Source organism: Carettochelys insculpta, chromosome 2 (assembly GCF_033958435.1).
Source record: "Carettochelys insculpta isolate YL-2023 chromosome 2, ASM3395843v1, whole genome shotgun sequence".
Classification (NCBI taxonomy): domain Eukaryota; kingdom Metazoa; phylum Chordata; order Testudines; family Carettochelyidae; genus Carettochelys; species Carettochelys insculpta.
Window position 1 is genome coordinate 108933465 of NC_134138.1, and position 15344 is coordinate 108948808.

Below are 15344 nucleotides of genomic sequence, written 5' to 3' on the forward strand. Positions count from 1 at the left end.
AACATAACTCAAATAAAGATAACCTGATGCTGAGATGGCAAGCCCAGCTTAGAAGAAATTCGATTCACAATTGATTTTTAAAAGTTTTATCTTCATAGGCAATTGTTATTTCTTCATCAAGACATCCTTTCCTCACCTGTCCCCGGAACATTGAATCAAATTTCAGTTGTAATGTCGGTCAGTATCAAAATCTATACTATTTATGGTATCTCTATCTGTATATTCCAAGGTTTGTTTTTTTTTGTTATCAGAACTACTCTAAGTAAATAGAGACACTTTAAATATAAATGGTTATCAATACAAAATACATAAATTGACACTAGTAATGTAGGTGGCATATTATTTCTCCCACTGAAGAAATGGCCCTTTGAAAAGACAGAGGTAAGTGATGAGTGTCATTACTTTATACAGAGAAGTACAGTGACATGTGCATTAATGTTAGCCAACGGCCAAGGATGTTTGGTGAGGTGCCAGCTATGCCCGTTTTATACCATCCGTGACTTTAACCGCTAGGACGCACTGTCCCTTCGCGGCGGGCAGCCCGGGCTAGGCTGACGGATGCCCCAAGGTCCTAACCACCCGTGACTTTAACTGCTAGAGCTCAGAGCCCCTTCGCAGTGGGCAGTCAACACTGACTGACAGGTGCCCCAATGGCAACACTAAGAGCCTTTCCACACCCGTGACTTTAACTGCTAGAGCTCAGAGCCCCTTCGCAGTGGGCAGTCAGGATTGACTGACAGGCGCCCCAAGAGTTTGCCCCGTGGAGGCGGCACAACTCAACGCTAGGCTCTTAGTACTCTCACCTAATGGCCAGGCTTTATTGGCAAAACGGCTGAGGTTCTTTAATTGTGTTGGCTGCTTTACAGTAAACCAGAGAAACAAGTCAGGCTTATGCACAAACGGTTACCCAAAATTTATTAAACTAGATTCTAATCATATGGTTACAAAATTGCTAGTGCCTACTTATTTAAATGTATAGATGTTACACACACAAACAAGTTACACAACTGAAGCCACGATCCCAAAGAAAGAAAACAAAGTATAGAGCTCTATGTCAAAATATGTGTACACTAAAGCTCGGAGATCAGGTGTGGGTGCTTCTTACCCTCCTTGCATCTCTCGATTCCAGCGGTGCCAAGCCAGGATCGGTCACTCAATTCCGCGGAAAGACGAATAAGGGACAAGGCTTAGGGACCCCTTTAGCTGCAGAAGCCTTGGGAGGCTGTCACTTATCTGACCAGCAGATAGATAGTGAAAAGCACTCAAAAATCATGGTGCTGTAGGTCCCATACTTATACCTCTGTACTCCTTTATTCTCTTTCTCCTTTCTTATGCCAAATTGGGGCTGGTCTGTCTGGGCGACGCCAGCTCTCGCAAGAGTAGTTTACACTTGCAAGGGAGAGAAACAATAAGTTTCGACTACTGGACATTCTTTTATTAGGGTAAATATTTTCCCACCTAGGATGTGGGTGTGTGTGCATCACGTTATTTAGTAGGGGCTAAGAGCCATGTCTGTCACAGCTTCTCTGTCTGCTGTGAGCCTAATCGTTGTATATGTTCCCAGAGGCACCTTGTAGCAGCACACCTGTGCTTTCTCACAGCTTCAAAGGCTGTGCTGGAATTTATGTTAAGTGCCCTGTTGTTTTGGCTCCCTTGTGTTCCCAGCAATGCTGGTCTGAGAGGGGGCTGGCTGTCTGGCTACAATTAACTAATGAGGATGAGTGAAATTCTGGCCAGGTTGAAGTTAGTGCCAAAACTATTGACTTCAGTGGGATCAGGATTTTACCCAAAGTACGTGGGAATGCTTTGGGACTATATTTTGCATTGTAAGGGAAGTCTTTTGATTTTCATTGTAAATGGAATTACACAATTATTTGTTAAATTCTATTATATATTTTATATATTTTTAAAATATTGTGCCCGTGTTTTTAAACTATCATTCACTTTGTATGTTAATGAGCAAGTTTTGATAAAATAAAGATGTTTGCCCCATCTGAAGTTTAACACTGAGAAAAGACTTTATGTATTCACTTTTTAATGTATAAAATAATCTCTCTGTACAAAATGTCATAAAACCTAATTGTTGCTCCTAAACAGCAAAAATTGAAATGAACATGGCTAAAAACTTTTCCACTTAATTCAAATTGTATTTTTCCCCTATACAGGTGGTCCCCCTCATAAGTCCAGGTTACGTTCCTAAGTAATGCAACTCATAGTGAAATGACTTATAAAGGGGAATTAATATCCATAAGGAATAATGTAATTAGCTTGAGATACATTCCCAACACATACAGTTCACACACGTGTGGTACATGTAATGTGCCAATAACCCTCAAAAATAATAAATAGAGTGAACCCTTGAGTTACGTGGGGGGTTGTGTTCCTGCAACTCCCGCATAACTCAAATTTTAACGCAAGTCAGTGGAGAGATGGGAACCAGGCTGCCACTTGTTTCCCAGCTCCCCTCTGCTTGCCAACCTGGGAAACTGACCAGCCCACCAGGGCTGGTCAGTTTCCTGGCTGCTTCTCCCTGCCCTTCCCCCAGCAGCATGGCTGTCAGGTTGACAGCTGTGCTGCTGGGGGAAGGCAGGGGAAAAGCTTTTAGTTTGCCTAGCTGTCTGCAGCTGCGGGCAGCTAAGTGAGCTAAAAGTCTCTTCTCCCAGCCGCGCGGCTGTTAGCCTGACAGCCATGCAGCTGGGAGACGGCAGGGAGAAGGGGCTGCAGAGCAGCATCAAGTTGCACTTAACTGTCATTAAAGCAAGTTATGTGCAACTTGAAGCTGCATATGTTAAGGGTTTACTGTAGATAAATAATAATAGAAAAAGATTAGCCAGCTCCCTGCCAGTCCCTGTCGACTCTCTGCTGCTCCCCACTGGCTCTCCACCAGCTCTCTGCCCATCCCTGTCAGCTCCCTGCAGTTCCCTGCTGGCTCCTCACCATCTTCCCACAGTTCCCCACTGTACCCCACCTGTCCCTGCTGGCTCCCTAGTGGCTCCCCACTGGTCCCGTGCTGGACGCCAACCAGCTCTCTGCCGGCTCCTTTCCACTCCCCACTTGTCTCTGCTGGCTCCCTGCCTGTCCCTGCAGCTCCCTGCTGGTTCTCCGTGGCTCCTCATTGGATCCCAACCTGTCCCCGCAGCTCCCTGCTGGCTCCTCACTTGCCCCCACAGCTACCTGCCAGCTCTCTTCAGCTTCCTGCTTGTCCCTGCAGCTCCCCACCAACTCCCCACAGTTCCCTGCAACTCCCCTGGTTAACTTCCAGTTCCCCCAACTCCTCCTGGCTTCCTGCAGCCCTCCACCAGCCCCAATGAGTTCAGGGCTCACTTCCAGGGCCCCTATACTACAGCCCCTGCTGCCCAGTCACCACAGAGCTCTGCTGTGTTCCTGGCTTTTGGTCCATTGGCCCCTAAATGAGATAAGTGTGGATCAGTGCAACTTATAATGAATCTGAATTCCTGAAATAATTAACAACTTATATGTGAAACAATTTATAGCGAAGCAACTTATAACGAGGACCCCCTGTATAAATACCAGAGAATTTAGGTTTGTCATTTTAAAAAATTCTCTCTTTCTTTGCCAGCAGCAAGGGGAGAGCCTCAAAAGCTGTAGTTGTGTTTGTGTATGGATGGGGAAGGCACAAAGGGCTCCTGAATGTCATGAGATGTGCAGAACTGAACAAAAACCTAGAACCATTCCTGGGAAGACATGTTCATTCCATTAAATTCACTAAATGTTTTATTTTGGTCATTGGTGAGGGACAAAGAAAAATAGCTTTTTCTCCAGCTGACATTTAGACTGGAGTTATCAGCTAGGGAAGAGACTAACAGCAGCCATCCTGGGTCCATTATAGCCTTTTTAATAACCAATACACTTCAACATGGCTATGGTAGCTTTAGAGCAATTTCATTAGACCACTGTACCATGTTGGGGTCCTGGTCCATGACTTGTTCTTTAAGGCTCCACAGAAAAACAAAACCCCGCCAATAAAGACAACTAAAGACAGATAGAGATCAAGGCCGTGGCTCTGCAAGAACAGCAAGTACAGAATATAAAAAGGCTGCACCAGTAATTGTTTGACTACTCCCTTTAAGTTGAAAAGGTTCAGGTTTTTTTGTTCTTTGTTTTTGTTTAGATATCTTTTTACAAAACAGGAAAATGTCAGGCTTATGTAGAGAAACATGGTGCTACAGTAAGTGACTCTTAGTGCTGTTATATTTATTAATTCTTGCCAGTACTTGTAATCACAGTATTTGAAGCTGATGTCTTTCACGGGGCTTGTAATTCCTATTCCAACAGTCGGGAGGAAAATAGGGGAAATATCTTCTACCTAAATTTTGCATTAAATGCATATGTCATGTATGATAGGAGTGGCTTACAGTACCAAATATTGCAAAGTACATAAAACTTTGTGAAGCCTTGTCCATGATCTGCTTTTTGTTTTGTGTTTGCAATGTATGATTCTTTTGTTCTACATTGACTGTGATATACATTTGTCTGGCTGAGCATGGACTTTCAGAAACTCCTAAGTAGTAAACCAAATTATAATCAAAACCAACCTGTACATCTTCATTGTGGCCTACCTTTCTTTGCTCCTAAATGTATGACCTTGCATTTGGCAACATTAAAACACTTTGGCTGTTTCTACGCAGGCTACTTCCTTCGGAAGTGGCATGCTAATACACGGAGCAAAAGATGCTAATGAGGTGTGATGCAAATTCCCTGCACCTTATTAGCATAATGTCACGTGATTTGGAGTCCCAAAGATTGTTCTTCCAGACTCCAAAATGCCGTGTAGAAGCACGGCCCCAGGGGGCCTTCCAGAAGGAAGTCCTTCTTCTGGAGGCCCCTTCCCAAAAATTTTCAGGAAGAAGGGGCCTCTGGAAGAAGGACTTCCTTCCAGAAGCTCCCCAGGGCTGCAATTCTACATGGTATTTTGGAGTCCGGAAGAAGGGTCTTCTGGACTCCAAATCACGTGACATTATGCTAATGAGGTGCAGGGAATTTGCATCTGCGCCTCACTATCATCTTTCGCTCCGTGTATTAGCATGTCACTTCCAAAATAAGTGGCCTGTATAGAAAAAGCCTCTTTGTTCAGATGTGCCTACTTCACCAAGGGCTTGTCTACACTTGCCCCCAACTTCGAAGGGAGCATATTAATCAGGGCAATGGAAGATTACTAATGAAGTGGTGCAGTGAATACGCAGCACTTCATTAGGCTAATTCTCCCCCGTGGCAACTTCGAAGTGTCCAGCTTCAAAGTGCCGGCATGTGTATAGCTGCGGGCACTTTGAAGTGCCTGCGCTACTTTGAAGTGCCTTTGCTCCCCAAAATTTTGAGGAGTAAAGGCACTTCATAGTAGCAAGGGCACTTTGAAGTGCCTGCGGCTACAAACATACCAGCACTTTGAAGCTGGACACTTCAAAGTTTCCACAGCAGAGAATTAGCCTTATGAAGTGCTGTGTATGCATCGCAGGACTTCATTAGTAATCTCCCATCACCTTGATCAACATGCCCCACTTCGAAGTTGTAGGCAAGTATAGACCCAGCCCAAGTGATATGTTAAATTGTATAATTAATCTGATTCCATCTATGTTTACCATTATAGCAATTTTTATTTTAAAAACACTTTATTAGCAATTATTTTACATTTTCTTCCAGATAATTAAGTACAGGAAGGCTTTGCCATTGACAGGCGTGATGTCCCAGAGAAAGCCGCAAATGGCGAATACCACAACCAGGGGTGGGGAGGTGTTTGCAACACAGAAACAACACATTGTCCTTAAAGGTTTTATCGCCTGATGTTTAACAGTCAACAAGCAATTTTTTCTTAAAAGTGGTAAATTATCAGTCAAACTGGAATACAAAGGTGATACAATCAACTTCAAACTTCAACTTTAACCTCAACTTCACCCAAAATAGTTCTTTGAGCTCTCTGCTTGGGAATCTTACTGTTCCTCTGGGAGGAGAAGATTAACAGGTGGTTTACAAAGAAATGTGATGGGAAGCTGTTTAGTCTTGTTCTTTAAGTCCTTTTAAAATTTCTAGTATGGCAGCATTGCAGTAACACTGTCCCATACCTAGACTCATTGATGCCAGGCAAGTAATTGAGGCCACAGTGTGACCACTTTCCAGCTTATCCAGTAATTCAACTTTCTGGCTTAATATAATCACCTTTTTTTTTTTTCCCCTTTTTAACCTGCTGGCCAATGTCTTCATCATTCACTTTTCTTTCTGGTGTCATGAGAAAGGCTTGATGATCCTTAATGTGGTTGTGAAGGAGCTCTGAGAAAGCATGAGCATGCTGAATCATGCTCAGGATGGTGCAGTGAAGCACAGCGAGGAGCAATGAATCACGGTGAACCACAAATAAGTGAAACCTGGAATGGCAAATGCATTTCATATAGGCTACATTAATTTTATGCAATGCTGTTTTTAACAGATTGTCATGTAGGACTGAGTCACATGCTTTGCTTTGATGTCTAGACATATTGCAGCAACATAATTATTTTTTTTAACCAATCAAACATATCCTCAATCTTAGGCAAGACAGGCAGCTGGCTTTAATATGTGCATATGTCAGCAATCACTAGTTAGAGTTTGGAATGAGATATAAACAGAACTATACTAAAAAGAACTGTATATAACTGTTTCTGTCGTTCCTCCACGGCCCCCAAACCTGCTGACCCTCTAAAAAAATGCAGAATGCATAAGAATGTATCCTAATCTTGGTGTCCAGTAAAAGGCCACGTGCTAAGGGGCTCAAATCTGTTGCAGTTTCAAACTAGAATAGAGTACGTTACAGATGCTCAGCATCTTTCAGGATTTGGCCCCAAGCAAGAGAATGATTCTTTGATTTAATTGTTCTAAAAGCTGCTTATTAAATAATTATTTAACACTTTTCTTTTTCCTATGGTTAATATTACTAGATTGAGGCTCCAGAAAGAGTTGTCCCAGCCATCCTTCAACCCTGTCTCTGTTACACGCTTATGACCAGGCTTGCCCCCAGATGGAATAAGGCTGGACATCTGTTGGTACAAGGTATCTTACTCACCTGGGTCAGATTCTGACCCTTTGACTTGACTTTCAGTATTATATTATATTTTTAATTACATTTGCCATGCATATGCTGCCTACTCTTTGATAATTAGTCTGACATTTTTGTATTTCTCTGTTTTTTATCCCAGTTTAATATGTAAATGACTAATAGAAAAGGACAAGTAATTCTGTTTCTGTCTCCGCTCTCCTTTACGTAATTGATTTAATAACCATTTAAGTTAACCAAAGCATATTCAGTTAACAATTTCAAAATTAAATTTGGTGGTACAGCAAATGATTTATGAAAACAATGTAAATTTGTTTTCAAAATCAGCTCTTTATCATCAGCACCTCTGTTGCACGGAAGCTGTACACTTCACTTATTTAGAATGAAGGTAATAAGCTTTTTGATCATGCCTTTCCACCACGTTTATTCAGGCTAGATGTCATTCTTGCCATAACTGTGGCTCCCCCCACTAACTGAACGAGGGGAGGAGAGTGGCGAACTAGATCATGTAGAAAACTAGACCCTGGCAGATGTGGTTTGGAGGTTGATGTAATATCGCTGCGTCTTCTTACAGCGGTTGGGTTGGTAAACTTCATAGGTGACAGGCCCCATGGCTCGAATAATCTCATAAGGTCCCTGCCATCTAGCCAGCAGCTTAGATTCGCTGGAGGGCAGCAGGACCAGGACCCGATCACCTGGCTCGAAGCTGCGACTCCGCGCCTCCTGGTTATAGGTTCGGGCTTGGGACGCCTGTGCAGCTCTCAGGTTTTCCTCTGTGAGGGCCCCTACCTGTTCCAGGTGCTTCTGGACCTGGAAGATGTACTGCAGGCTTCGGTACATTACTGTTCCTGATGTCTGATTTATATCCATTTATTCTGTGTGTGGGGGAACACTTCAATCTCCCTGGACACTCCGGAGCAGATTTAAGGGTGACAGTTCCAAAACAAAAAAATCTTAAAAATCAAATGGAGGGAGAGATCTCTGAGCTGCAATTTATTTGCAAATTTGACTCCATTAACCATGGATTAAACAGAGACTGGGAGGGGCTCGCAGCTTACAAAGGCAGTTTTTCTGCTCCGGGTGTTAATAGCTCCCCATTAGACTCTGACAAAGGCTCATATCCCCCTGTCTGATCTCACTTGTTTTTTCCTCTTTTGATAAGTACTGTTGATACTGGGCCATTTCCACCTTGCTGAATAGACTTTGTCAGCTCTGGCCCTCCCTCTTACTGGGACTGGGACTTACTTTAAATACCCCTCTGAAACTGCCCCCCCACTCATGCATCTGATGAAGCAGGTCTTTGCTCACGACAACTTATGCTCCAAAATATCTGTTAGTCTATAAGGTGCCACAAGACTTCTTGTTATTTCTAAAGCAGTTATTTTCCATTTTGAAGGTTACACTGTAGCATGTTATGTACAGGAATGCTAGTGAAGAAGAGTATTCAATCCAGCTCTTTCCTCTTATCAAGTGCACTGCATGTGACCTAGGCAGAATGTTTACACAAGCTCTCCATGGGCACAGGGCAGAGCAGGGCAGGCTGGTTAGTATGACAAAGTAGTGACGAAGCAGACACTAGCTTTTTTTTCAAGCAGTGTGAGAAGCTCTACCAAAACCTTTATCCCAACTAATCTTGGTACTTTCAGAGATAGCCACCAATCTGTTGTTATTGCCCTCCACCCTACTGGAATCAAGAACGCTATTTCATTCTTAATTTCATAGTGTCACTTAGAATAAAGTGTCACTTAGAATAAAGCTTATGCTTGTGAAGCACATATGGTAACTTTGGGGTTACTTCTAATCGGTCAGCTAGTTTGGGTGGATGCTGCACAACACAGAGCAATGCTTCTATGCAGCTCCCCTTTTGAGACTGAAGAATTTGTTCCAGACGTTGAAGATGTGAGGAATGTGGCTTTTTTAGGCTGAAACTTTTGTAACTTAATTCACCTGGGAATGATCACAAAATAGCTTACACTGTGCAGGTTAGCATTCCTTTCTCACTTACTTCCATCTGTTTGGGACTTGGCTACAATCCAACTTTAATTGCAGACACTGCTAGGGTGCCACTGCCTTTCCCTCGTGTGAGAGTTAAAAGGCTATGGAAAGGGAGTACCAAACATAGGTGCCCCAGCCCTGTTCCCCAACTTCTTTATTAAATGTCTTTCCCTAAATTCACTGCCAACTCCAGTTAATCAGAAAACCAGACTCTGTGTGGAATAATTATTACACTGGACATCTGCTATTAATCAGATTGCAACCATTTTAACCTTACCTTGTGGGTGACCCAGTTAGATCCCAAAAGGTAAAAAATACCACACTACTTCAGCCAATCTGACAATAAAAGGAAAATTCCTTCACAGTCCTAAATAAGGCAGCTAACACAGTGCCCTCAACAGACCACAAAAATACTGTTCTCTACATGTCCAATGGGTGGGAGCTGCTGATACAGGAGAGAGTGTTCTGTCTAGCAGAATAGAGCATATAAACCTTTTTCCTGCTTTACAGCAGTCAAACAGTTTATCTTATGTCCTCTGGACAGCCTGGTCTTAGGTAATGACTCGTTCTTCCTACCCACCTCAGTTTCAAGGAGGGGAGAAACCTTAAAGGAGCCACAACCATTTTTTGCCACTTGTCCAGACAAATTGCCCCCTTCTCTCTCTCACATTCATGGTAGTGGAAGTTGCATTAACAACTGTTACCTAGTGAAAAACAATTGTCTGTACAAATTCCGTACTGAGAGATTAACGTCATGTAGATATGTGTTCATAATGTGCTTTCATGCATATTTCTATATTAATTTACATGTCACCTTTAATTCAATGAAAAATTCACCGATATGCATTTTTCCCCTTGGAACAAAATACCCAACAACCCCATAAAACAAAATAAGCTATTAACTTTTTAAATTTCTGCTACATAAAATAGTAGTAGTAGTCGTAGGCATCCTTCAGTCTGCATAGACTATGGATCGCGCCCTTTATAGTTTCAATTGAGGACTTCATTTACAGTGTCTACTGTGACTATGAAGACCCACACGAGAGTGACAGTCCTTGCTGCATTTCTTGCAGATGTGGTGGGTGTCAGGCAAGTCCTTAGTGTGCTTTCTGTGTGCTCGCTTCTCCTCTGCTAGCTGTCTGATCCTCATCTTGCCCTTCTGAAGGCCCTTGTGTACCCCCTGCCTCCATCTGCTGCGGTCATTTGCTAGTTCTTCCCAGTTGTCCAGCTCGATGTCTACCTCTCTCAGGTCTCTCTTGCAGACATCGTTGTAGCGCAACTGGGGGAGGTCTTTTGCCAGAGGCTAGCTCACCATACAGGATGTCTTTTGGAATCCTTCCATCATTCATCCTGTGGATGTGGCCAAGCCAGTGGAGCCGATGCTGCCTGAGGAGGGTGTGCATGGCTGGGATTCCAGCTGGCTCAAGGATGGCAGTGTTGGTCACTCTGTCCTTCCATGATATTCCAAGGATGTGCCTGAGGCAGTGCAAGTGGAAGACGTTCAGCCTCTTTTCCTGGCGGGCATACAGGGTCCAAGTCTCGCTGCCATATCTGAGATAAAAGTCTTAAAGTATACTAGCCTTATGCATACGCTTTCCAAAAATAATACATATTTATTTTACTTATTAAGGAAGAAATTTTTTGTCTCATACGGGATGGCAAAATGCTGTTGGTAAGTACAATACGGTGTTGTAAATATACTAGATCTTGATAAAAACAGTATCATGTTACTAGAGCTGCTGTGATACTAGTGTATCAACACAATATCTTTTTATTTTGCAACATAAAAATAACTTCAATCATATGATACCTGCTGGCAGATTCTTCTTTAAATTATATGGAGAATGTTCAAACAAGTTGCACCTCTTTAAGAGAAAAACGAGTATTTTTATACTATTAATCTTAACCTATGAACACAGATTGAAATAATGAATTGAAAGGACCTGGTTTTACAGCTTGCACCTCCTAGAACTGTCATTTTCTAGTCTGGCACCCTCTGTCATATGACAGAACAGGTATGTTCCTGGACCAGACAGCCTGTAAGATCCAGCAGCTCGGTGGGGCTGGAGCTGGCATCCCCTGGCAACTCCCTAGGGGACAGCCACACAGGGGCAAAGCCAGCATCCCCCTGGCAGCCCCATGGGGCTGGGGACAGGTCTGCAGAGCTAGAGCCATGACTATGGCAGCTCTGCTGGGCCAGGCTGGAGCCAGCATCCTATGGCCTCCCCACAGGGGGCAGTGAGGACTGAGACCGGAGTCCAGCTGGCTCAGCAGCAGATGAGTGAGCAGATGGACCCCAGCAACAGATGGGTGTTGGCTTGAGAGCCTAAGCAGGGAGCCTTCCCAAGTCCAGCAAATTCTCTTGCTCAGGACTAGTCAGGTCCTGAGTATGCCGGACCAGGAGGTGCAATCTGTAAAAGATAATGTTAGGCAAATGTGGTCCTGATTATAAAGGTGGTATGGAGTTTAATGACAGTAGGTAGAGTAAAACAAGTAGCTAGGATTAACTGCCTTAAGTTTACAGTTTTCAAAACATCAGGGCACAGTGGGGGTTGTTCCTTAGTCTGTTATGACTAAATATATAGAAAAACGTATTTATTTCTCTACTTCAAATAATAATATTAGGAACTAAATTTTAAATCATTGGCACCTAAATTTGAGTCTCAGAAATATTTTTGGGAGCAAGTAATTGCCTGTGCAAATTGGTATTTGTGCGTTCAAGTGACCATTTGGACAAATGACAGTGATTTTTGAATATACACGCATATATATTTACATATATTTTACAGGTGAAATTTAGTCACTGATACTAGGAATTAGCCAGCAAATGCTTATTTTGATTTTTAAAAATTGAAATATACTTTATTCTTTATACATGACAAGGAATCCTTATTTTTTGTACTACTGCACTGAGCATAATGATGGAGGGTTTAAAAAAAAAGTATTTTGGCTTTACTTTTTCATTTTAGGGACAGTTTTATAGATAGATTGGTTTTGGTTTTGATTTTATTTCAGTTATGGACCTCAATGTATCAGAGACCCAGCTTTGCATCAGTGTAGATGCTCACACAATTCGACTGCCACCACCCAAGGTACAGAACAGTTCAAATGTATATGGCTCATTTTGTTCATCCTACCTGCACTTTTAATTGGCTGTATTTTACCCGGGATATGGACGATCAAGACGTTTACTCTCAATTACTATTGAACATAGCATATGTTACTTGCTTATATTCATCTTGTACTGAATATATATCTATGTATATATCCCATATATTATTTGATACAGTTGTACTCATGGGAGACTGACAGTCAAGCCAATCAAAATGGCAGAGCTATGAGATTTCCCTACAGTCACTGTTTCAAGAGGTTTTCGTAGAAAGCAGTAAGAAGCACAGGAAAGAGAAGCATGAGCACTATCTTCCCTAGGATAGTAGATTTTTCACATGAAACATATAAGTGCTGGCCAGTGTTCCCTGTAAGCTGTGCACGTTATGCTGCCACTTAGGAGAGAGATTCAGATGCCACCCAGCTGATTTTTTTAGAGTACCCACAGCTAGGTTTTTTGTTTCTATTGGTGGTGGATATTTGCACATGCCTCAGTGCACATAATAATATATAGTCTGCATATGAGTAAAAAAATTGCACATGGTTGGAAAAAATTAGGGAGAACTTTAGTGCTGGGCAAAGGTGTTACAGAACAGTCCTCTGTGGATGATGATGAATTAGTAGCAATAGAGGCAGATAAAGGCACTGAGATTTAAGCACAATATCATCCACAAACACCAAAAACCCTTTCGATACCAGGGTTTCTGACCCCTTTCTGGTAGTCTGCATAGAATAATACAAGGATATCTGTCAGTCCATTTATTTCCTTTAGAACATTTTTGCTTTTAGGAGAAATGAATCTGCCCGCCACACACACGCTTCCCCTAGCTGAATAGCATAGAATAACAAAGACAACTTTAAGACCTCCGTCTTAAATAGGGTTGTCCAACATGTGGGCCCCAGGCCAGAATCCGTCCCGTGGAGTCTTTTAATCCATTCCACGGAGCCAGCAGGGGCGTCATTTTTAAAAGGTGGCTGGGCGGCTCTCGTGACTGGGCGTGGCGCGGCACTTGGAGCTTAGTGTGGCTTGTGCTGCAGCTTTCAGAGCTCTGGCAGCACAGCTCCAGTGAGTCACTAGGGGTGGGGTGTAGGGTGCCTGGCTGCAGGGCAGGAGTTAAGGCTGGGGGTGGCTTGGGGCTGCCGGAGGTGGAGGTGGTTTAAGCTGGGGTTGAGGGGGCAGCAGTTTGGGGCTGTGAGGGGGATGTTAAGCCTGGGAGCAGGCAGACAGCAGTTTGGGGATGTTTTGTTTTTGGCCCCTGGAACACACAAAAAATTTCCATGTGGCCCCCGATGGAAAAAAGGCTGGACACCCGGTCTTGAAAATGACACAGATAATGATGATGGAAATTAACATGCAGTAGTTTCATTCTCAGTAATCAGTACATTCCCACTGTGGTCCACAATTTACTAGAGTCTGAAGATAACACAGCAATGTAAAGGACTTTTCTGTCACTTGGTGGATCCAAACCATGATAAATAACAGAATCAGAATAGAATTCTTCTTCAGGTAAAAGAGTGTCCATGGCTTTAGCAGTATCTGGGCATCTCTCTTGGCTTTTCCAATAGGCAAAAGGCACATAATTTCTTTGTGTTATTGGGATCTTTTACTTCATTGGTTATTACGGTGCAAGAGTGTAACTAGGATGTCCAACATTACAGTATGTTGGTCTCTGTGTAGAATTTAAAAGTACTACAGTGATAGTAAGGAAAGTTTTAACCTGAAGACATTTATTTTGTTCTTTGAGTCCTTCCGGATCAACTATCCTGCATATTAAAAGCTGGTAGGCCTTATTCAAAATACTTTAAGTCTTAAATTCTGTAGGCAGTTCCCAAAAGTATAGGTTTTTAAAGTTTGAAATAGACTCTGTCATATGATGATATTAATATAATTCTAAATGAGCAATTTAGAGTGACTGATAAATTAATATTAATGTGTAAGTTTTGATAGTCTATTTGAATGCATGTTAGCTGTTTTGTGTGTTCCTCTTTCACTTTGTATAAATGAAGCAATGTTTGAAAATAACAAAACTCTTTTCTGTTTAAAGCTGGAAGATTTTGACATTTCAGCAAACATCTTAGAAATATTTGACAACAATGAAAATACAGTCATTCAAAGTCATTCCATTTTAAGTAACTGGTGCTATGTTTTGCCAAGGTATGATTTTATTTTATTTCCAATAAAGACAGTTTACTAAATAATTAGGGGTTGTATTAGTGTTATCTAGCTTTATGTCTTTTCTTTACCCTGTACAGCATGAAAATGGGTCAGATCATAAGTATCAGCCATATACTTCCACCAGAATCTCCTTTTCATTCATACAAAGACTTGCAGGTGCACTGGAAAAATCTGGTAGGAAAGAACATGATTTTATTTTTTTAAGTATTAGGAGGGTTTTCTTTTTATTTCTCTCTTCTTGATGTTAATCCCATTGTTTATAATAACATTTCATTTACATGTATATTTTTAGTATGGGTATGTCCTTCCTGAGGATCACGGAGAGACAAAAATATATTGCAGTGTTTACTTCAAACTGATAGGGGAACAACTCTTTACATATCCTTTTTATATGTGTGTGTTGTACTATTTTCTCTTTTACCATTCTAGCTCAGATCAAAACTCTAATCTAAATTCTCTGCGTTTGTAATTCCACTGAAGTGAATGAGGCTATGTCAACAGAAAATATGGTCCAAAATATTTAGTTCAGTCCTTTTTCTTCAACCTGTTTTATAGAATCATAGGCCTGGAACAAATCTTGAGAGGTCATCTAATCCAGTCGCTTGCACTCATGAAAAGACTAAATGTGATCTAGGCCATCCCTGCTTTCCAGTGACAGAGATTCCACAACTTCCCAAGGCAATTTATTCCAGTGCTTAACTACCCTGACTATTCAGAAGTTTTACCTAATGTCCAAGCTAAACATCTCTTGCTGCCATTTAAGCTCAATGTTTATCCTACTACTGCTTCTGTAGGACTCTTGTGCCTTCCTCTGAAGCAGTTGGCACTGGTCCTGCTGGAGACATGTCTAGAGGGACAACTACTCAGATCCAGTGTTGCAAACCCCTTGCTCAGCCTGACTGCCCAATCAAATCAGACATCATTGTGCTGGGTGTCCTACAGACATGGAACAGAGCTGAAGAACTCACAATCTAAACAAATGATGCAGGAAGCAATAGGTAGATAAGGTTGCATTGGCACACT

At 42.1% G+C, this 15344-nt stretch overlaps 1 protein-coding gene across 1 annotated transcript in view; it reads left to right on the plus strand.

Annotated features, from left to right (window-relative positions):
* The window catches only part of C2H18orf63 (chromosome 2 C18orf63 homolog), a 33533-nt gene that overhangs the window by 746 nt on the left and 17443 nt on the right, over positions 1-15344 (plus strand). Inside the window, exons 2-9 of the mRNA XM_074985863.1 lie at positions 99-177; positions 4133-4189; positions 6927-7038; positions 10668-10709; positions 12053-12129; positions 14191-14300; positions 14399-14495; positions 14614-14714. Coding sequence (XP_074841964.1) covers positions 99-177; positions 4133-4189; positions 6927-7038; positions 10668-10709; positions 12053-12129; positions 14191-14300; positions 14399-14495; positions 14614-14714 — 675 coding nt within the window. The remainder of the gene's footprint in view (positions 1-98; positions 178-4132; positions 4190-6926; positions 7039-10667; positions 10710-12052; positions 12130-14190; positions 14301-14398; positions 14496-14613; positions 14715-15344) is intronic.